This window comes from Cololabis saira, chromosome 12 (assembly GCF_033807715.1).
Source record: "Cololabis saira isolate AMF1-May2022 chromosome 12, fColSai1.1, whole genome shotgun sequence".
Lineage (NCBI taxonomy): Eukaryota > Metazoa > Chordata > Actinopteri > Beloniformes > Belonidae > Cololabis > Cololabis saira.
In genome coordinates, this window is record NC_084598.1 from 20,256,051 (window position 1) to 20,280,784 (window position 24,734).

The following is a 24,734-nucleotide window of genomic DNA, read 5'->3' on the forward strand; positions in this document are numbered from 1 at the left end:
TCCGACAAGTTAACCAGACGAAACAGGAAGGAGCCCAGTCAAGTAAAATGGAAGCGTCACACATCACTACTGAAGGGTTATCTTCATCTTCAATCAGGAAAGCAACATGATTTTTTCACAAGAAAAAGCTCATATGAATATTAACTGCTGATAACAAAAGAGAGCTTAAAAAATATAACCAAACACCATCAAGGTTTAGAAAATAGGACATTTCTAAACATTTGGACTTTTTCATCTTCCCAATTTCATAACAGCTAATGTTCTGTTTTGATCCAGTTTTGCTTCAAGTGTTAGTATGAAATCCATATGAAAGTGTACAGTATGTGCACATCATGTGTTTCCATATTCAAACATTAATCCAGTATATAAACAGTGACGGGGCTCACAAATAGGGAATTCCTCCATATCAGCCTTACTGGGAATAAACCCACAAATACAGAAGTGAAGGAAGGAAGGATTATGTGAACAGCATGTGGTCAAAAAAATAAACGCTAACATTATACAGTAGTGAGAGCGGAAACAGAAAAGAGAATCAAAGCCTCTGTGGTAAACTTGGCTGTGCATATCTATAACAGGCAGAGAGTGCTTTTAAGTGCCTTGCGTTTGATTATTTATATATTCATTTTGGGGTGACGAGAACACATTTTAAATCACAACCTCAGAATGGACGGATTCTCCAAATCAGAAAAGTGTGATGTGCTTTCAGCGGTGCAAAGGAGCTGGAAAACTTTGAGACCACTGAAAGCAAAGGATTAAAGCTCCCCTGAAACACAAACACACGGACACATGGTTTTGTCATTTAGGTGGACATTTCATTGATTGCAAATTCCTCTGAGAGGCCCTCCAACCTCCGCCATAACCAACGCATCTCTAACCTCCGATGCAGCATCGCAGGACATTTTGTTTATTGTCTGTCACATGTTGACAGGATGCCCTTTCTTCAATCTGCACCTTATCATTGCAGAAGCTCTAAGCCAAAATAAATCTGTTGTTTAACCTTGTGTAGACCCACACATCAGTCTCCAGAGTCCCCAAAGTATAATTAATCCAAGCTAACACGCATACAAGTGTGAATTTATTGATCATGTGAAGACTTGCCCAATAAAATCTCCAAATTAAACAAGATACATCATTTATCATTGTTTCCCAGAACAACACAAAAAAGACACAATCAAATATTAAAAAAAAAAAACTTTCATTTTACATAGCAACCATTTTGACACTAACTATAAATACTGAAGTTTGGGTATCATGGACAAAGGTTGGTATACAGTTAGAGATATTTGGTTAAAGTGGTGGTGACTGTTTTGAGGAAAAGGAAAAGAATAGTTTCACACATCCACACCACTCTGCCTCCTCTGGACATTTGTTTAAATGATACATTCATTTTAGGCCTCGTCCCCCAACCATCACCATGAAACAAAGCTAAATTTACGCCTCAAACTTCACTATGTCAGAGCCAGAGGAAAGGGAATCCCCCTAAATGCAAATGAATGAAGACCTTTAAATCATTACAAATGCAACTGATGTAAAACCACAATTAGATGATTCAACAGAGAAACACGCACTCAAAATTAAAACAATCTACTAGAGCTGTTTGTACACAGCGTCCTTAAACATAATAATGTTACAACTATGCTCCCTGACAGAAGCAGTGTCGGGCTGAATGATGCAATGTATAGTTGTCCTTCCTTCCCTCTGATTAGCCCTAGAAATATGGGCAGCTAGTGCATGGCAGCGCCTTGCTTTGCATAGTCCATTGATAACCTGCTATTGATCCTCCAGGCCTCATTAAGGGCAACACATGAGAGCTACGGTACAGATAAAGGTAGTTAAGAAAAACACTGTATTCTTTCAAAAATAGCTTCTGGCCATGCAGTTAGATTGAGCAACGCTATTTAAAGAGACAGAGTTTCCCTAATTTGCAAAACGTCAAAGGTGATTGAGGCTTTCCTCCAAATCAATGGAACAGTCTCATGCAAGCGTTTCAGGAAGCACTTGAAACCCCAGCGGATTTGCATCTGAGCACAGTAATCCTGTCAACTGATTTTTTATGTATGCTCTGGCTGCCGAGGCGCAGGATACTTTTCAAGCTCGAGAAAAAAGGCACTTGAACAGCACTCACATACCACTGCATGAGCAGTCACAGAGCGAGCACTAGAAATAAACAACTCACGCAATTGCACAAAATGAGTGAAGCTAATTAAACTCTGAAGTTAATTTTCAAATGCAAAAATCATCGGGCATTTTAGCTTCACTACCCGAGGCCCAGGCTGATCAAATAATTCAGTCTCCCTGTAAAGGACCACACTGTGTTGACTGTTATAATGGTTATATATTACTGCCTGTTCTTTGAAAAAGTTCTGATACAACCTGGAGCCCTGCTGCAATAACACAACTCAAGGACAAGAAATGAATCCCTGTGGCACTTTATTATGTATTTCGTGAAAGGGAGCACACTGGACCCCTGCACCTTTGAGAAATACACACATACAAAGGCATACCTTTTCTTTTTTTTCACCATTTGGTGCAGAAAATAGGTAATCATTGATTTGGAGGAATCGACTTTCACCACCACAACTTCCAGTGCTATAAAAAGTAATCCTTGACTTTACTGCATTTCAGAAGGAAACATCCACTTTTTACTTTGCTGCTTTTTTCTCTTTTTTTTCAAAGATTTTACAAATTGAACATGTAGAAACCTCCACTTTGACTAATTAATTGAATTAATGAATATGTTATAATCATAAAACATTTGTGTCATAAATATATTCATACCAATTAAGGCTAAATTATTTAACCAGGAAAACTGGATCTTTTTTAATCTGCATGCAGACTTTGCTAATAAACATAAAAATGCTTAAAAAAAGATATTTAAAAAAAATCTAATTTAAAACTCTCAAGAAAGTGACGCCATGACAACTAGAGGAAAAGCTACTGCACTTGCGTGACTCGATAACACCAGAGAAAACTGAGAAAATGTATAAACATTCTGGCCGGAGGACCATGTCCTGCTTCCCTCTCGCTGCCATGTGGCCGTGTCTCCATCTCATTTCTCGCTGCTCTTTAGAGACAAGCCTGCATTACAGCCCTCACATGGACCTGCAGTCTAAGCAGAGCCTCGTGCCATCGAGCTCCAGGGACAGTGGAACAGCCTTGTGAGCGGTGCACCTTCTCTTTCTTTTAAGTCTGAAACACGCTGTGAAGTACAGAGCGCTGTAAGTGTGTTGTTGCTAAACCTTTCTGCAGAAACATGGATGTAATGGAGACAATGCGACAATGCTGTTGTACAGACAGCCATGAAATTTGGTGAAGAGATTCATCTTCCGGAGGGTGTTGAATTCTAATGAGCTATGGCAATCCCATGACATGTCTTTGTACGAGTGATTTTGGATGAAATGTGGGTGAAAAATTGCTTAAGGTGGATAGAAACTGAAATGGATAAACCAAGCCACCCTCAGGATTTCATACGGTGTAACTTTGGTGATGGCTTATTGCTAACTTTGAAGCAAACAGCAGCTCAAACGTTTGTCAACTACAATGTTAAAGAACAAAAAACATGAAGAACTAATGTTTTTCAGTTACACTCTTATAATTTAACTGACTTCCGTTACAAAGTGAACTTAAGTAAATGTGCTGCTCACTTTGATACAGAGCATCGTTCAAGAGTTTAAAAAGTGAGGCCAGTGTGGCCCCTTAATCCAGACGAGTTTTGAATTTTGGCCATGTTGAGCTGAGGCCGAATGTCGGCTAAATTAAAACCATCTGCCACATTTATTCGACAAACTCACCCTCAGGTACAAGAAAAGCGACAGCCTTGTTATGCTCTGTTTGATTTGTTTACTGAAAAAGGGGGAAAGGCTCAATGTGAAAACTATGCAAGCATATGAGTTAATTAAATGTGACAACCAAATTAATCTTTTGGCCAGAAGCTGTGGTATTACTTGTATTAATTTTTTTCTAAATGCACATAATACATTTATATTCTGTTTCCATCCATCTCTGTATAGGACAACTGCCCTTTCCTTGATGAAATGAATCACAATAAAACACCTAAGTAACTATTTTAGCATGATTTAAATGTACTTTTCCAAACTGAATTTTTCTTTTATCTCCACAAATCTCACCATAGTGACAGCACTTTGTTTTGAGTGAATGTTGGTCATAGTGAAAAAGTGTCCAACACTTTTACAAACAGATTTGCATTCACTCAAGTCCTGGGGTACATAGCAGACATTCAAAACAACAGTTGTCCCCATAACATGCCACTGCTGACATAACTGAATAAGATAATACTGTAGGAGCTGAAAGAGTAGATTATAGTTACAAAATAAGATTTGAGTTACAATATTAAGGTCTGAGATATGATTTCCCTCCTTTGGTGAACTGGACTGGTTTGCAAACACAGCACTGTATAAGTGTTTAAATCCGTTTACAGTACCTGGCAAAAGTTTGGACGTGCTTTATTATTCATGGGAAAATGTTACTTTTGAGAGGGAGTGTATGTGTCTGCGTAAGTGTGTCGGGGTGGCTGAGCTCCAGTCGGTGGCCACTTTGTTGTTATTTTTAAATTAGAGGTACACTGATTGATTGGCCAGGGGCCGGAATTTGCTAATTTTCAGCTTGACCGGCCTGACAGGTGACTGAGAGGTCATCCTCACTTTTTTACCGATTACATTCCGGTGCATTTTGTGCATGCACCATATAATGTATGCAGCACATTAGATGTGAAAGCTTTGCATATACTGTACACGTAGCAGGAGCAACATGGTAACATGGACTTCTTTACTGACCATAGACACAATTGTGTAGGACAGATCCGTGACGTCATGCCATAGGTTCCTGAAGAGCAATTTTCATGTCTCTTTTTTCTTGTAATGCGGGTCGCCGTGTTGTAAACGGACAAATAGCCCACTTGAATGTACGCACCTCATGTCAGCCAGTGTTAGCCATGGCCACCAGCTCCATCAGCCCATCCACGCTGGAGGAGCTGCTGGCGAATGTTTAAAGCAGAATATTCTGTTTCACACATTGTTTTGCTGGTGAAATCAGAGACAACCGTTGCGTTAAGGCGACGCTGGGTGTCAACATTTGAAGTGGAATACAAACACACATGTTATGAAAGAATTTTGACTGTATATCACTGAAGCCACACAGCCAGATGTGCTTCAGAGAAGCTTCAGCGACACTGAAGAGAAGCTACGGTTCACTCTGGCCACAGTTATTGATCGCAAGCGAGTTATAAAGTCAGTTTATGGCCGACTGTTACTATAATGATAAAAGAGTTGTACATAGCAGCAAATAATTATATACTGTAAATAAACTACTACTGATAAACGATAAAAATCAGGGCGCGAAAAAAGAAAAAAGGGAAGCTTTGAGTATAAAAAGAATTGGATAATTAAACCCTCGCCCCCCCAAAAAAAATTGGAACCGGCAAAATTGGAACCGGCAAAATTGGTATCGGCGGGTCACACTCACCGAAAAAAATAATCGGTAATCAGCCAAGAGAATTCCAACCATTGCATCTCTAATTTAAAAAAATAAAGTGTCATGTTTCGTTACCCATTTGTTGTCTTCTAATCTGCATTTGAGGAGGCGGGAGGTTCATCTACAATTATAAACATAGTTGACACAATTTCCTGGTATAATAATTAAATTTTTTTGGCATGTTTAGTATAAAATACCACAAAAATGAAGTACAAAAGCTCATTTTTGAACTATGTTTTCACATCTCTCATTCTAGTAGTTAGTTTAAGGGGCAAAGTTTTGATGTTCATATCCATCTGTAGGGTTCACCTCTTAAAATCAGTGTTTCAGCTTTCCACTACCCACTTGAAGAGTGTGAGAAATACAGCAAGAATTGGGTGAAGACAAAGACAGGAAATCTGGGTAATTCTATTCTGAGCTGCGTCTACGATGCCACGGTACCCCGCAAATCTAAAACCTCACATTGAACGACACATTTTTAAACTTAGTGGCCAAAAGCAAAGTGACAGTGTTGTGTCATGTCTGGCAGACAATTCAAATACTCAAACACTGCCTCTGGAGCACATAATCGTCTGTTACAAAGATAACCATGTGTCACAGGACTCTGCTCTGGGAAAATAAAAAGACAGATTTTTTGTTTTTTAATGACAAAAACTTTATCTTAATGAGTTTATGCAATTTCTGTTGGGGATTTTGATTGTGATTTCTCGTGTATTATTAGTCATTAATCAAAGTCTCATGGCCGACTTAAAAACTTGGTAAACACTTCAAAGCATCTTCCTCGCTTCTCACTGTTAGCTGCCATTTTCTTTCATGTTCTGAAGGGGATCGCTATCCCCAACAAGCACGAGTATTAGTCTTAATTGAGGTGTAATTTCAGAGATGTTGCGTAATTTCAGATCAGGAGTGGGAAAAGTGCTAAGATACTGATAAAACAGAGAACAAAGCTCAGACGAGGAACAATACCACATAACAATGCCTCCTTTTGAAGCAGCAAATGTACTTGACTCATTCATCATGATCTGTGAAGCTGTGGGCTAAAGACAAAAAAAAAGGTTTATTGATCACTGCTGACATTTTGTGCTCAGACAAGAACTAAAAAAGAGACAAATATTTACTAACTTAGAACTACTTAAACTGAAGAATCTAGCTGCTGCACTTAAACCAGTCTTAAATTACAGTATTCCATGATGCTTTAATTGTATGCTCTTCTAAGTTTTTATTTGGTCTTGCTATGGTTTTTTTCACTGTGTTTTGCATACAGTCCTGGTGGGTTACGTCAAGGGGTGTCCTGGTAAAATAAAGAGTAACAGACCTACAACATCTGCATGAGTTTGTGATTCAGACTCTGAAGTGACTGTACTGGGGATCACAGTGACGCCGTTAAAGCCAACAGCTATGAGCCCTGAAAAAATGCCTTTCATTCTAAACTTGATAGTTTTCTGCGGAATCAACAGCGACAAGTTTTCCTTCTCAGAGGGATGAGTGAAAGGCAGACCAGCAGCCAGCAGAGACCTCCTCGCGCCTCTCCACTCATCCACATAAGAGGATCGGACATAATGGGGTTTCCTCTTCCTCGGCTCCGTCTGCTCACCAGATAAGCCACACAAAACTTCCAACAAAGTTTAAGAGACCTATTCTTTTCGCACACTTTATAATCATTCTGGCTATAAGTTACGACTGGTGTGACCTCAGTGTCAGCGGGCTAAGCTTTTAAGCAGGTGGAATAAAGGGAAGAGTAACAGCCCTCCTGGGAGAGTTGAGCCGCTGATATCTCCCAACAAAGACCCCTAACTGATCCAGAAATAATGAATGACACCTCATTAAACACACAAAATCAAAATGTTCCTCTTATACACAGAAAGTCTTCAATAACCAAGCTGCCACACGTCTAAAAAAGGAAAGACTGGAACACAAATGTGTTTTCATTGAGAAACATTTATTCATATAGGAAGTTATTTTGTAGCAGAATAATAAAGTGCACCATCCGCCTTGTGCCTGTGGGAACAAACTTAATATTAGATGGTCATAGTTTCACATATTCTCCTCATTGCAAGCGCCTGACCTAACAGCCTCATGTCAACAGGAATGACAACTTGTTTTACTCTGGGGTATTTTATTTATTATTATTACTTTTTAGCATTGCGTCAGCTGCTTATGGTATGTTGCGTTTGCATGTGCATGAATATATATGACCAGCATTACTTCACTGTTTCGGTAAAAGGGAAAAAAAGAAAAAAAATGAAATATTGAAGACCTAGAAAATATTTCTGCATGCGTGGATACCAGAACTGCTTTGTGACGCTTGACTTCAAATTTTGTAAACTCAACAGAATAAGTCAAAAAATCCAATTCAAACATACATTTTAAGCTCATTTTCAGTTGGAATCTTATTAGTACTGAGACTGCTGCTGTTCTGTCTAACTTGATATCTCTAGTGAACACTGGTCCTTGTATCCACAGCCATTATTCTGCTTTTTACTATCATACTGAGATTTATTTGCTTCTCGACACAGTTCGATCTCACCCTGCTAACCTCTCCCACAGTTCAGTGTGTTTGAACTCTGGCCTGAGAAACAGCAATGCTAACTGATATCCAGCCAATACCAAAGAGTTGTTGGTTTTGACCTCTCCTTAAATAAGTATTGATTGTTTGTATCCGTGTTTGTATAAGTGCATGACTTACGAAGAGAAGAAATTTAAGGGGAAGGTTCATGCTTTGTGCAAGTAGCCATGACTGCCAGGATGGAGGACAGAAAAAGTGAGAACAGCATAAAGTGTATCATTAAAAAGGTGTATAATTCTCAGCTTGGAGGACTCGATTGTTTGGCTCTGTGTGACTCTAACACCACAGCTTATGCTTGTAATACCATCCACATTACCTCTTCTCCCACATGCATTTTGCCACAGTTCACCTTGCCAATTCTGGATTGTTCTGGCCAAAAGTCAGCATCTGCTTAAATGGCTTAAATGAGAACCAGCGGGACATGAGAGGTACTGAATAACATTATCCTTACTGACACCGGCAAAGAAATGAATTAAAGAAATGTGTTATTTCAGGGTGCGCATTTCCTTCTGCACATACTAATCTGTCTATTATTGGTTAAATTTCTTTTCTTTGAAATTCAGGAAGAAATGACAGTAACATTAAGACGCACTGCAAACCACTGATCGCGTAATGTTAGATTCCTACTATTTTCAGAAATAACATTATTACACCAAGGAAGTGTTGTGTTTCATTCTAGATGTATGCATTCCATTAAAGAAAAGTGCAAGTGAACAAACGTCGGTTCTCTGCTATCTTCCTCCACATTCCCCTCATGAAGCATCTCCCAGGGGCACGGCGCTTTAAATGTCTTCACATGCACGATCACATGCGCACATACCTGCAAACTAAATACGGTAATTACGCAAATTATCTTCCTATGTCCTTAGTCAATGACCAATTTAGTTGACAATTGATGTCTGATGCGTCATCACAGCTAATCTATGAATAAAAACATCCTTGCAGTTCCTTTATAACCCGAGGACAGCCATGTTTGCTTTTCACGTCCACGTTGAATACAGAGGAAGAATTATGTGGGTGGGTGATCATTATCAGCTACTGAACAGATCATTTTTGCACGTTCATCTTCCTTCTGCATTTATATATGGTGAACCTACAGTTCTACGTTAGCGTAGGAGTGGGCTCAAACGTAAGCCACATTGGTAGGGATGCTGCTTTGTGACATAAGAAGTGCTAATTAAAGGTTATTTTCTGTTACCTGAGCCTGAGACATCCTGACAAAGAAAGCAAACTGTTAGAGGGGGCTTTGAGTTTTTAAAGTAATAGGGCCATCTTTATCTATCCCTGCATTACCTATACATGTTTATCCTTATTTAGGGTATCGGGGATCAGGTTTATCCCAACTCTCTTTGGGCTAAAGGCAGGGGTACGGCCTGGCCAGTCGAGAGCCTTCTCAATAATCTCCATTTCATGAATGCCAAAACAGTAACTAAAAAATTCAGCCGATCGCAGAGCTCCACTCACAGGCGGACCATTTTGATTTATATTGTAATTCTCTGAAAAGCTAAAGACAGGCTGGTTTTTATTAGATGGGTTTCATGGCTTATTGAAGCCATCCATATCCAAAAACATTTTTAATTTCCCATCCACATGGAAAATCCTGCTGAATGTTCAGATGAGGGACTTTAGGAAATATTTAACCAATCGGGGTACGTTGTTCTTTGTTACAGCTTCTGCTGTATAAGAACTGTTTGCTGTTTCACTTCTTTCCCATGTTCAGCTGTCACACATGCTCCGTAACGACTCAAGCGACTCAAGGTACTCCCCCGTCCGATAAGACAATAGCATGTTGAGGTGAGAAATAACTCATTTTCCTTTCTGTATTTCCAATAGATATTATAAAGTTAAAGTGTACTAAGTCAGGTCTCTGTGTCAAAGTCTGAAAAAGCAGCCAATTAGGAAGTGATGGAGAGAAATACAAGAGCTGAAACCACTGGTGTGGTTCATTAAAAGTCCACAAGACAGTTGCGTTTTCATTCCCTCAGCAATGGTAATAGGGCAATTTGTGAGCATATGTGTGTACATGCATGTGTGTGTGTGCGTATCTACTAAAATGCTGCATAGTGACATACCAGTTGTTTTTTTTTATTTTTATCGTGACACTGAGTAGAGTATCAGGGATATGACTAATTGACTTTGGCAACAGTGTTTAGAGAAGCAGACATACTTAACCCCTGCTATTTAGTGTCACTTTAAGACCCTGTAATGCATCACACATGCAATCATCGCATCCATTTGGTGTCCATCTCTTCCATTGCCACATCAATGCTTCACTCAGACAGCTGCTGTGAAAGGGCCACCTCCCCAGACACAAGGACAAGACAGAGTTCACCTACATTCAATACAAAATTTTGTCTTTGCCTTTGGGAGAAAATATTCAACACAGAATTGCAGACTGCCCTCCATGATGTAAATGTCATCTGAACAACAAAAAAAAAAAATCAATTTCAAGATTCATTCAGGAGGCCAGAATGTACAAATGGACAAAGTCAACTGGTCTTTTCAGCTGCAGTTTTTTCCTCCTTGTGTTCAAGAGCTAAGACTAAGGTTTTGGGGGATTTTCAAAGCTGCAAAACATCATGGCTCCTGATAACAATTCAAAACTTTGGCTGATAGTTTTTTGTTTTTTTTCCTGATGTGGTATTGTTGCCTCTCATTTCAAACACAGCATGAAAGGCACTGAAATAAAAACATCTTAGCAGCAAATCGGCCTCACCATGGCAACAGTATCGATCATCCCTCTTGGGTCCTCAGAAAAATCTATCCCACATGTCAATTTCCCAGCATTAACAGTTCAGTAGCCACTCATGTCTTGAATAGGCAGGCATGATCTTTCGAATCTGGCAATAAAATCTGCAATCATTACTTAGTTTCCCTGATGATTCATTTATCACAGGAGTGAGAGGCTGAATGACCTATTGATATTCACTAAGAACAATAGGGGGAAATCACCTAAGAGGACAGCTCAGGCATTCACTGTCCACATGCTTTAAGAGCAAAGAATCATCATAGGAGTTTATTGGATTCATTAGTTGTGAAGTCTATTCAGTCATTAAATAAAATTCCAATTGATGAAGACAAGTAATGAAGCACTTTATCCCGTTAATTTGATGCCTCTTATTTCTTATTTTAGTCTCTAATTATATCTAAACAGCTTTGCTCCCAAGCTTCTTTCTTTAACATTTAATAGTTTATGAACTGCAGTTGAAAACAGAATCAGATGTGTGTGCTCTGCATCACACCAATCAAGCAGTGAAAGACTAATGAAGGTAAATAGGCAGGGGGCACGGGATTTTGCATTGATTATACAGTATCAAGTGACTTCACATTTAGTGTTGCATGGTACAACTGAGAACAGAAAGAGCACTCAGGTGCAGACAGGTTCAAAGGAAGACAAAATTCATTGGCGTGTAGATTTAGGTGTGATGATTCAATCTAGCTTTCTGGCAACTCTTTGGGGAAATGAGAAAAATGCAAGGTGATGGATGAGGCTGTATGACAACTGCTGTCACTCCACAGATTCTTCAAGCTTGATTACAACGCCGGAGCTTCAGCGCCACATTACGCATAAGCTACACCTACACTCTGACAGCTTGACACTCGCAAATGGGTAGGCCCAAGTGGCCAGGGGGGGGGGAAGAGTGAGCAGAACAAGGGGCTGATCTCTTTCTCCTGTGGTCTTTGAAATGTCAGAAAATTTACTCATGTTAGTGTTGAACGCAGCTTTCAAAAAGCAAAGCAAAGAGAAAAAAAAAACACATCTCAGAACTCACTCATTCTGCATCAAAATTAGTGTAGTAAAAAAATCTTCAAAGCATGACTGGAGGGTTTTTACCAACTTGGAGTTATAAAAGTTTAATGTGCTAACTCAGCCTACAACAAGTGAACCAAAGCCAAAGCTGATCGTTGTGGTGGGGACCATCACTCTAACTGTCCAGCCAGCGAAGCCACAAAACCCTGGAGGATGGCTACTGTAAAACAGTTAATAAATAAATAAATAAATAAATAAGAGCATTGGTGTGTGTATGTGTGTGTCTGCGTGTGTGTGTGTGTGTGTGTGTGTGTGTGTGTGTGTGTGTGTGTGTGTGTGTGTGTGTGTGTGTGTGTGTGTGTGTGTGTGTGTGTGTGTGTGTGTGTGTGTGTGAAAATGGGAAGAGGATGAAGAGGGACTAAAAGCTTGTTAAGTACATTAATGGTCCTACAGTGTCAGTTAAACAGATACTCACGGCTTGGCCCATGGTTTATCTAATTGAAGTCAAACTAAACACTACAAGACGAGACTAAGAGTCGCAGTCTGCAACCACAAATCACTGGAACAAGCACTGCAGCCCTGATTGTCCTCCCCAGTTTCCACGCGAGGAGAATCGGGCCGAATTCCTCACACTTGCAGAGCATCCGCGTGGTATTTGAAGTAATTAGCTATTTTGCTATGGAAATGTGTTTTAAATAATTAATCGGCTGTATTGGTTCCCTGCTACTGCTTCCCTATTCACTGCAGCGCCAGCAGTGAGCCAACATCAGTTGACTCCTAGCCAGCAGGAACTGCGATGCATCTCACAAACTAAGAATTTTCTTTTTTTTTATGTGTTTGTTTGTTTTTAAGTAAGTACTGTAAAATCATTTCATTGACTTGCAGCCATGGGGCTTGAAGGGCTCCCAAAGAGTTTGAACAAGTTGGTTTGAAAAGGCCCCCTAGAAGATAAAAGCAAGCGAAGTCCAGCTCAAATGAAGGCTTACAGGTGAAGGCTATATATATATATATATATATATATATATATATATATATATATATATATATATATATATATATATATATATATATATATATATATATATATATATATATATATATAAAATACACAACACACTTATATAAACACTTTCAGTCTCGGCATACAAGAGGCTCATATAATCATGTGCAATCACATGAAATAGGCCTGCTATTCTCAGGAGGGGGTTGTTGAGTTTGGGTGCGATTGTGTGAGGCTGTCAGTGCCCACTCGTCCACACTCCGGAATGAGACTGGAACAGACGGAAGCTGTTCTCTCAGCACCACCGGGGACATGCAACAGCACTCTCAGCTGTCGCATCCACATTGTGGAGCGGATTGGAAAACCTCCCAAACTCACCTCACCTGCCTTTTGGGCTCATATTCTAGCGAGAGAGGGAGGATATACCGGATTGTACACGATTAACCCCCCAAAATATGCCGACTCTCGTTCATAAGGGTGTCAATTTGATACTATTTTGGGATCTAGTTTTTAATTGTTTTCACTTCTCGTTAGTGGGTGTGGAGGAAGGAGTAGGCGCATCATGACTCCATCCGTGCCCTGAAGCGCACGGCCATCAAAAGACTTTTCAGCTGAAATAGTGGGAGAAAAACATAAAAGCCATATATAAAAGTGGTGCACACTCTCAAATACTTGCCTGAAAGAGGCGTAGGATGTTGGCGACCATAATCGATACCGAGCTCGCCGAGGCTCCGATGACTCCCACCACTTTTTCAGGCTTGACAAACACCGGCGGCTCCCCGTTCGTGCACTTCACGTCGGAGGTGTCCTTCGTGATCAGGGCTTGCACGAAAGTTAACGACTGCTCCAGCGCGTACGTGTCCCTGGAGCAGGTGTCCAGCAGCCGCGCGCCCAGGCTGATGTTGGGCAGGAGCTGCTCGTCCTGGTTGATCTGGTCCAGGGCGTACATCATGGCCTCCAGCCGCTGGATGCCGTTCTCCTTCTTCAGGTCCCCGCACGGCGCGCCGTCGGCGCCCCTGGCGTGCACCGGGAACAGCCCCCCCAGGGTCAGCTCGCCCTGGGTCCGGATCGAGTGAGGCGCGTACGTCTCCTGCATGGGCAGCGCCACATCCACCACAGTGCCCATGAGCCAGAGCCAGAGCAGCCTCCATACACAGTTCCGACGCACGCCTTGGCCAGCCATGGTAAACTTTTATAGGAAGGATGCGCAATCCGCACCAGGAGGAAAAAAAAAGGGGGCTTGCTTGTGAGTCTGTTAGAAGCACTTCATCGCTCTCACCGAGGAGGGGATTCAACAAGCTGTGCAGGAGAACCGAGCAGGAGCGCAGGGCTCAGAGCTGCGTCCATCCTGCAGCCTGGAGCGGCTTGTTGAACAGCGGAGCCTCACACATCCATTAGTTTAGGAAATGTCAGCGAGAGGAGACCAATACAATTCCAAGATTAACTTCCCTAATTTGTGTCTATTTTATCCTATAAATCCAAGCAGCGAATGAAAAAGCACCGTAGCCCCCGCTAAGATCTGGCATATTTTCACACCCTTAAGCGGCAATTATAATAAGGCTATACCAAGTAGTGGATGTCAGAGATGATTCCAACAAAAATCGGCACTTAAATAAATGCAGAACCGGCAGAAGTGGGTGACATTCTTCTTACCCAGAAGAAGTCCAGGGACGCGCAGAGATGCCTGGCTCAGCTGTGGTGTCTGCGTCCCAAGGGTGCACAATCATCTCCACAGACTCCAGAGAGAGGGAGAGAGAGAGGGAGAGACAGACAAGAGAGAGCGCGAGTATACGAGAGAAAACGATTAATAGCAGCGGAGATGTGCGATCGCTACCACGGAGAACTGAGGAAAGATACCTAATTAAATCCGCGACTCTGTTTCAGTCTCCGCAACCGGTCGCATTTAACACGAAATGAATGAGTCACAGCGAGAGATTCACTGTATGCGCCGAGTTTTCAGCCCCCCTTTCCACGGGAGACGTCATTCTGCTGAGAGGAGGGAAAAAAAGAGAGATTAGGATCACTTCAGGTTGAGGCTTCCAAGGAAGTTGGAGCCCATGCTTCTCCAAACACGGCAGATGATACTGTGTAGGAAGACCAACAGATACTTAAAGTCTTGCATATACAGTACTGTAGAGGTGATTGTTCTGCTGAGTGCTTCTCCGTGTGCTTGCATGTCAGCCTTATGTTTCCCGTTACTCCCCTCACTCTTTTATCCTTATGAAGCGCACAAAAACAACTTTCCCTCCTCTTTTATTCCTTAGCTTTTTTTTTTCATTTGATAGTGACGGTGGCCGCTGTGAAATGTAGATCGGGGAAATTGTCAAAGAAGAGCTGCACATCCATGGAGGACTTCATCAGCCTACTTAAAAATATCTTTCCTGAAATAGTTTTGGATTAATTACTGATGCACCTTTAAAACGAAGGAGGGAGGGAGGGATGGGGGGGGGACTGATGCGTTTGGAGTCCAGGCTGGTTTCCCAGGCAACCCCTTCTTCTCAAGACATCCCTGGTTCAACTCGTGCAGCCTCCACACACAGGCACATCATTTCAGTTGAATTCAATTCAATTCAGTTCAATTCAATTCAATTCAATCGTGCCATTCCAGGCTGATTTACAGAGAATCCTAACAAGCTGAAATTCAAGTCCTGCTAAACAATCAAACTATACATTTCAGATAAATTCACTACAGTCCAATTTAGGATCACAGAATTGGTTGAATTCATCATCATCATTATCATCATCATCCTCATCATCATCCTCATCCTCATCATCAGCCCATAGGAAACCAACATCTTGCACTGGATCTTCAAATTGATCCCTCCCCCCTTATCTATTGCACGCCTGAAGCAGGAGGGCCGTACAAGTGGGTAGGAAGGACGCTTTTGATTAGAAAGACATTTCCACCAGAACCACACTTAGAGAGAAGGTGGACATCTGCCTCAAGTGACTGGAAGGAAAACAGAGAAACGCAAAGTCATTGAGAGAAAAATGGCAATCATGAAGAGTAGAGAGCAGAGTGAGGAGATGTGCTCAATGCATCATGGGAGCTGCTCTAGCTGCCGGCCCCTATAGCATAACTAAAGGGATGCCTCAGGGACACCTAAGCCAGCCCTAATTATAAGGTTTAAAAAAGAAAAGGAAAAAAGAAAGGAAAAAGAAAAGAAAGATTTTAGTCTTAAAGGTATAGAGGTACTCTGCCTCCTGAATCCAAACGGGAAAATGATTCAATATAAGGGAAACCTGATAACTCAAGGCTTGTGCCTTCTATTACTTTTGGAAACTCTAGGAGCTCCAAGTAAAACCCATTAGTCTGAGAGAAGTGATCTGTTGTGATGTGAAACTATGATGTCTTTAAGATACAATAGAGCTTGGACCTAAAGAAGCTTGTGTGAGAGGAGCAGAGTTTTACATTTTATTCTGAATTTAACTGGATAAGATTAAACATAAAATGGAAAACTATGATCTCTCATGCTGATTCTCATTACTGTCACGGCAGTATTTTGTCAACTTGAGACTTTTCAGAGAATATTTGGCCCAACATGATAAAAATGAACTGCAGTAGAGTCAAGTCTTGAATAGGCAAATCATTGTTTTTTGTTCTACATCATTCCGACAAAGAATGGTTCTAATTTTTGGAATATTGAGAATTAACCACAACTCAAGAAGTAAACATGTCTCATGTCTTCCTAATGAACCACATCCACCGACAATTTATTTAATTGCACAGATGGTCACTTTACACAAATAGCAGATTATGATAATTTGCATGAGCCAGGGACCTGCTTGGTTATCTCTGGCATTTATTAAAAAGGTGCTTACTACTTGTTATTCTAGGCAAATCTCATATTCAAAATGTCATAATGATAATAAATGTTGATTGACTTGACTCATAAGTACATGCTCAGTGGATTGCAAATTCGTTGGTACATCTGTTGCTTTTATATAAAGTAGCAAACTCAGCCACAGCACAACCACCAATGATCAACAAGACTGCTGATGTTAAAGTATTATATTTAAAAAAAACACAAAAAACCCCTGGGCACTGCTTCGAGAGAAATTAAAAACAGAATGGAATCATATTCAGCCAATTTAAATCAAATTCTTTATCAAAGAGATTTCAGAGACCATTAATGGAATAGGAAAATATTATTTGACATATTGGTTATTTTGTATTTAGCAGTAACAGAAAATTGGAGCACAATTTCTATTTGAAACACAATGTAATGCATCAATTTGGATAGTAGCATGTGTTTCTCCTTAAACGTGTTGCTCCTCTGAACACCTTAAATAAGCCCAAGATCGTGACACGCATATATATATATATATATATATATATATATATATATATATATATATATATATATATATACATATACATATATATATATATATATATATATATATATATATATATATACATACATACATACATACACATACATACAGCAGGGCAAAAAAGTTTTTAGTCAGCCACCAATTGTGAAAGTTCTCCCACTTAAAAAGATGAAAGAGGCCTGTAATTTTCATCATAGTACATAGTACACTTCAACTATGTGAGGCAGAATGGGGGGGCAAGAATCCAGGAAATCACATTGTAGGATTTTTACAGAATAAATTGGTAAATTCCTCTGTAGAATAAGTATTTGGTCACCTACAAACAAGCAAGATTTCTGGCTTTCACAGACCTGTAACAACTTAGGCTCCTCTGTCCTCCACTTGTTACCTGTATTAATGGCACCTGTTTTAACTGGTTATCAGTATAAAAGACACCTGTCCACAACCTCAAACAGTCACACTCCAAACTCCACTATGGTCAAGACCAAAGAACTGACAAAGGACGTGAGAAACAAAATTGTAGACCTGCACCAGGCTGGGAAGACTGAATCTGCAATAGATAAGCAGCTTGGTGTGAAGAAATCAACTGTGGGAGCAATCATTAGAAAACGGAAGACACACAAGACCACTGATAATCTCCCTCGATCTGGGGCTCCATGCAAGATCTCACCCCGTGGGGTAAAAATGATCACAAGAACGGTGAGTAAAAATCCCAGAACCACACGGGGACCTAGTGAATGACCTGCAGAGAGCTGGGACCAAAGTAACAAATGTTCCATCAGTAACACACTACACCGCCAGGGACTCAATCCTGCAGTGCCACACGTTCCCCTTAAGCCATATATATATATATATATATATATATATATATATATATATATATATATATATACACACACACACACACACACACACACACATATATATATATATATATATATATATATATATATATATATATATATATATATATATACATATATATATATATCTCTGTGTCCGCATTTTCACTTGCACTGTGGTGCAGTGATGGACTGTTTTCCCTGTCAAAGGTTTTCAAAAATCCACGCTGAGACTTCCACCAGAGTTGTGTCTGTTTTTAATGCATTGCTGCCTGAGGGCCTGCTGAGCGTGGCCCGACTGTAATGGTTTCTCATGGATAAAGGGATTTCTCCAGATTTTCTGGATTGCTTTATTATGACATTATTTTCGAATGGCGATCAAATACGCAGTCTTCATGCAACCTTATATTGTTTAGTGTAATTGTTAAACTACTAAGTTATTTTCTCATACAGAGTGGTCAAAGTGGTGAAACTCTCAGTAATTCTACTCCTGGAAGACAGACCTCTCTTATTTGTTCATTTTATACAAATTCATGCGATTGATCTGCTGCTAGTTAAATTAATCAGTTATGAGAAGTATGGTTCTTTTTCTTTATTTCTATATTTTGTTCACCATCAATACATTTTTTTGCTGATTTTCTCCTGTCTGGTTAGCCCATTTCTAATTGCTTTATGTGTCCCAACCATCTCAATCTAGCTTCTGTTACATTATGTCCAAGACCCTACACCCTGGCTATCCCTTTCATGCACTCATTTTACCATTCTCATCATTCCCCCATAATCTTAACATCTTCAAAGTATGCTATTGCAAAATGCTATCAAAATCATTGCAATCTGTTTATTATATTTGATCCCGCTTAATCTTTATAGATATATAAACACGGTTAAGAGTCAGTAAAATTGCTTGGTCGGTGAGTTATAAGTAGCCTCGGTGTATTTCTTTTTTTGTAAAATGGGTATAGAATCCCATGTTGTAAAAATGTTCGCTTCATTAGTTTCTGTTAAATTAAAAGATTAGAACGGGTGATGTAGCTGTAACTGAAACTTGTCCCATTGACATGTCAAGGCTTCATTGGACAAATTACTAATTAATTAAATTGAATAAAGTCTAATCCAAGCCTAATCCGGCCATGTAGTGTATTTATCTCCATTAGCCACAGTGAGTACATGAATATCTTTCAACAGGCAAATCGTGCATGTCCAACCCCAAGTACGATAATGTGGTTTTGGGTGTAGATATTATACACATTCATGAGATAGGCTATAAATACATTAATTGTGTGAGAACTGCTGGGAAGAGACTGCTGAGAAGAGAAATCAGGAGTATGAGGGTGGAGGGAGGCAGATGGCCTCCTCCACTGTGAGCACACCGAGACAGACAAGCAGGCCAGGAAAAAATGCAGGAACAGCTTCGGTAAATGACACCCTGAGATAATGGTGTCGCAACGCACAACACTAATTCTGCCGCTCGGACTCTGCACTCAGAGCCTGACTCCCACTTACTCTGTCAACGGAAAGGTTACTTTTGAAAAATGGGGCCCTCACCATGATTTAATTCCCTGACTAACCCCAGGAAGAGGGGCTTTCCCCCTGGGAAACGCTGTGTGATTTAGACTGAGATTGCACTTCAGTTTGGATCTTCTCTCTTTTTCTTTCTTCACTTTCATGCAGACAATAAGTCACGTGTACGAACAGACACACTTGGACAAATTCCATTTCAATTTCATTATGGGGAGAAGTAGGGAGCGCCTTTGGGCGAGGAAAAAGAATGTATCCTGCAGGAAGTTTATTTTCATACAGCTGACCAAACATCCAAATACATTCCACATTTTAAGCTGCCAGATGCATGAAATACACTACACTCGATAAATTGTAGTCCTATAAAAGAGCCAAAGCTTTTGTTTCAAGCATTCAATAACATGTCTCCTGGATGCTGTTTTCTTTAAATCAATTATAGACTTGACACTATCCGCTTCTTTAAAGAACAATGAATCAAAGAACAATAAAAAGTCAACCATCAGGACAACAGGCAATAAGGTTTCTTTTTGGGCTGACACTGAGCACAATGGAATCTGTCTGTCAAATTAATTAACCCTGAAACCTTTAATTTCCAGATCCAAATGAAAGTGTGGCGGCATTCATTGGAAGTAAATAACTCCAGAGCAGGAAGTAATTGCATGTCGAGGTGATTTGTTCAAAAGCATGTAGGCCACCAGCATGTTTGGAGTCATGCATATTCTGTCTGGGGTGAGAGGTTAGTGTTAGATCAATGTACAAACAGTGTTAGATTAGCCACATGAAGGTCACTGAGCTGATGGGCTCCCATGTCTTATTCTGTACCATCTGCTTAGGAATAATAAGTTCAGGCCAGCTAAGCTTTTTCTGTATCACTGTAAGCAGAATCAGCACCTGTGAGGTGGGAGAAAAAAAATTGTAATTCTACAAGCATGCTCTATGGGAAGACAAATTCATGCTTCTAATGCTATTTGTGTCAAAGACAAACAGCTGCATTGCAGCCAGGACAATAGACCCTCTGCATTCTGTTATGACTGTAATCCATCTGTCATGCCTTCTTCCTTCTAATTACGGCTGAGCAAAGCCGCGGCTGTGAACCTGTTCACATCCTGAAATGTGGTAGATTGACAGATAATGCACATGCGACAACTTGAGTGCATAACTGACATGTGTGGTAACGAGAGGTTTTTCCTCTTCTATCTTTTAATCGTGGGAGCAAGATTACACACTCTGATTAGATTGTGCTCTTAAATTACACAAAAGGTTAAAAGGAGAAATCGAGAGGAAGAACACGACCTGTAATTTCCGGACTATATATAAGCCGCACTCAGCAAATTTAAACAGAAAACAGTAAGTATAGAACTTGTCTAAGCCGCAGGTGTCCACGACGCTAAATGTATCGTATTGGAGCTCGTTAGCCCGTAAAAATCCATAAATTAGCCGCATCGTTGTTAAAGCTGCAGGGTTCAAAGCGTGGAAAAAAAAGTAGTGGCTTATTGTCCGGAAAGTATGGTAGTCCATAACTGCTTTGTTGTTTGTTTGTTTTTATGTCTTAGAGATATTGCTACGTGCTGCTAACTGGGATTCTGAGCACTTCTGGTCATGTTGTCTCACAGTAAATGGAGCAGAGGTGCTGACCTCCTACCTACGTAGCATTGGAAGTTTCCAAACACCCACACACTGGAGGACACGTTGTTTGTTTTGATGAATAACGCCACGGTCCATTACACACGCATGATAAGTGGGTCCAACTGTTTTACTTGGCCAGGAGGACTAACACAAATTTAATTGTGATAGCTAACAGCTTTTACCATGTGCCTGTTAATTAGGGACCTACTCTTTTTTTCTAACTCCTCTTAGCAGTTTTTTTTTTTTTTCTTTTTTTTAATCTCATGTCATCACAGTACATTGTGGTAAGGGGCACTTTATGAACAGTCTTTGTAGTCTTTTCTCTTTCCTCAGATGTGCTCCTTTGTAAATGACGATGCTGGGACATTTTGATGTGGTTGTGTGAAGACAGAGGGATGGATGACCAGGCTGCCTGCTACTCTAAGGACAAAGAATACTAAAATATTTTTTTTTCAACTGCAAATCAAGTATTCTTTAACCGTCTACATTTTAGTAACAAAAAGGAATGATTGGCAGTGACACTGTGCTGATAAGAGCATGTGATCTATTTCTCCAGTCAGCTAAGAGTCTTGAAGGTCTTTGAATGTGGGTGCATTTTTCTTGGAAAGTTCTCTAGTTATGTGAGATTCTTGTGCTATCTTGCACTTAATGCTCTTTTGACAGCTCTTCAGAGGGACTGTGAGGGCCATGTGAAAACTTTCGGCGAGTCTCTTAAAGTAGTGCAATTTAAGGCTTTTGAGCTGTGTTTAAGATCACTATACTCTTATAAAAGTTTTCATCTGCAGCTTTTACACACAAAAGTAACATTTCAGAATCTTGAAAAAAAAACTCAACTGCAAAATTAATGCGTTTCCTTCAGGACATGTTATGTAAGAAAAGTCCCCATTTTTACCATCTTTCTATCAGTCCCCCAAGAACAACGGGGTGGATGTACTGAACTGATTTCATTTTTGCAATTTGAATTCCTGCAAACACTCTAGTCATCATTATATTTACTTAAAAAAGAAAGACATCTGTAACAAATTGATGCCAAGTATTTCTAGGGGGAAATTGTGCTTGATTTCATGGAGGAGCAGTGGATTCCAAACTTTAAGATGAGTCATCAAACTTTTGATGAGTTGTGAAAGGCAATAACATCTCTTGCTGCTCCCACTACATCATGCCCATGGGACCCTGTTCCTACAGAAAAACAAATGGGACTCTTTTCATTGTGCCATGTGACCTATAGAGTCAAAAAAGAAAAGTCCTAGCACTGAAGTTGTGCAAAATAGTACTTTTTAAGTTTAAATGTTTTTTTTCCAGATTTTGTGAGTGTTTCCATTAGATGTTTTATTCTTTTTAATTACAATTAGAGCAAATTTTGGGGTGATGAAAATGCAAACGATCGGATGTTTGCTCCCAAAATGTGTTTAATCCATCCTTGCCTCCACCAGAGTGGAGTTCCTGGTGCCAGTGGCTTTAATACAAGTCCAGAGCATGATCAATCCACCCCATATTTAACAACTGCACAGTTGCTCTTGTCATAAAAGTCTGTAATCTTTTTTTAAACATGCCTCTTGTGAATGTTTATGAATGTCTTATGCATGTGGCTGTCACTGCACAGCCGAAACCCACAGCTGCAGTCTGCTAGCTTCCTGAAGGTTTTTTTTTGCAGCCATATGTATGATCCTAAAATTCTCTCAGAAGGTTTTCTTTCGTCTTACAGATGTCAACCTCTCCTTCATTTCTCCTGTTACCTGACATTTTGAATTAGATTACATTGCTAACTGCCAACACTGACAATACTTTGCTATAGTCTTGCAGGCTTCTCTTTCAGATAGTTTCGATGAGGTTTGCAAACGACAGAGCATTTATAAGGCTTTGATCGTCACCTGCTCTTTGTTAATGAGGATACCACCATATTCATAACAAGTTCATTTGGGTGTGGTAAATGTAAGAAAGAAATGACCCTACCAACCTTTGTTATTGAATATAGCAGGTGTTAATACTAGTCTGTACAGTATATGGCCCTGTTACTGACTCATGTGTTGGAATTCAACAAACTTTCTTTTTCTCCTCTCTCTCCACAAAAGACAACGACTTATTACATCTATTTCTTGGCTGAGCACAGTAACCTAGTTATCAGTGTAAAATGCTCTGTACATCACATTACTACAACCCATACATACTGGTGCAGTTTCCCTCTTATAAGAGTTTTCTTTGTGGTTCTGGCAGCGGCGGACAGGAAACTGAACTGACTGATATTGAGGATTTCATTTCTGTACCATTTATAAATGTAATCATTCAACAGCCCGAAACAAGACAGAGCCAACTCTGAATGTGAAGTGGCAAGATACCAAAGAATACTTCTATCATACTGCAGTTAATAAACAAGCAGAAACACCAACCCTCCTACATGCTAATGATGATGGATTTCTGTGAAAGACATCTGTATTAACTTTATTAACTGCAGCACAGAAATACACTGCAGCCGCCTCAGCCACACACTCGACTGTACAGGACTACAGAAACAACCATTTATTGATGCATTTCTTTATCTATAAATTATTGTAAACATATTCCAAATACATGCTTGAAGGTTTTCTTGTTCTTGGTTGTGATTCAATTCTTTGAATTTGCACCTTTTGGATCAAAGAGTATAAAGTAAAACATTTGACTATAGTTGACCAATATGTGTATTTTAATATTTTAGCATATACTGTAATCCACCTCTCATTGTTGGGCATTGATATTTGACCGAGTTCTTCTCATTACATTTCCGTTTAAAAACAGCCAGTAGGGGTACGATGTGGAACCAATAATTACTGAAATTATATGTCACAGCTGCTCATGGACAGAAAACTAATAAGTGCTCATAATTGTAATAACTTAATGATCAGCATAATTTTGTCCAGTAAAATTGCAAATCATACAGAGTGGTAAATTGTGTCTTTAAATGGTGAAGCGCTGTCCCTTTAGATTATAGAAAGTATCATCTCTTTCCCAGGGGGCTCAATGCAACCAACAAGCCAAACACAACTTGTTTCCTCACTACGAAGGGTGCAGCTCAACTGTCTCATGCATTTCTGCACATTTCTAACAATGGCTTGTTCTTTTTTTTTTTAAAGTCAGCTTTACAATAGACATTGTCCAGTAAACACAGAAATTTTTTGAAGTACATGCGCTGACTCCAAATGCTACACTGCACTTGTGATGTGAAACAAAGCACAGCTGCACTGCTAATCTCGCCCTCTGCGAACCTTCTTCCCGCCTTTCTGTCAGCTTAGAAGTTTCTGAATTCTGAAAGAAAGATAAGCGTTAAATGTCAGCATCAAATCTTTGGAAGGCTAAAACAATCTTTAAGCTATTAAAAGACATAACAACCTCACCTTTCTTTTCAATTTGGTAGACAAGGCTTTTAATTTGCTTTAATGCATGTTTTGGTTGCTGGTCACCTCTCCACAGTCACTTAGTGTTTGACTTATTTGTAATACCCAGGTCTCATATAAAACTCTGCTTATTTTTCTCAAGGGCTAATCCTATTGTTGCACAAATGAGCCAATTGTTCCATATTTCATATAAGCCTTATTTTTCTGAAAAGTGTTGTCGTCATTAAAACTGTGA

The 24,734-nt window shown here is 39.9% G+C and overlaps 1 protein-coding gene across 1 annotated transcript in view; it reads right to left on the minus strand.

Annotated features, from left to right (window-relative positions):
• Positions 1-14,720, minus strand: part of LOC133457078 (metabotropic glutamate receptor 7-like) — a 78,243-nt gene extending 63,523 nt beyond the window's left edge. Inside the window, exon 1 of the mRNA XM_061735945.1 lies at positions 13,484-14,720. Within this exon, the coding sequence (XP_061591929.1) occupies positions 13,484-13,990 (507 nt within the window). The 5' untranslated portion in view covers positions 13,991-14,720. The remainder of the gene's footprint in view (positions 1-13,483) is intronic.
• Positions 14,721-24,734: the final 10,014 nt, after the last annotated feature.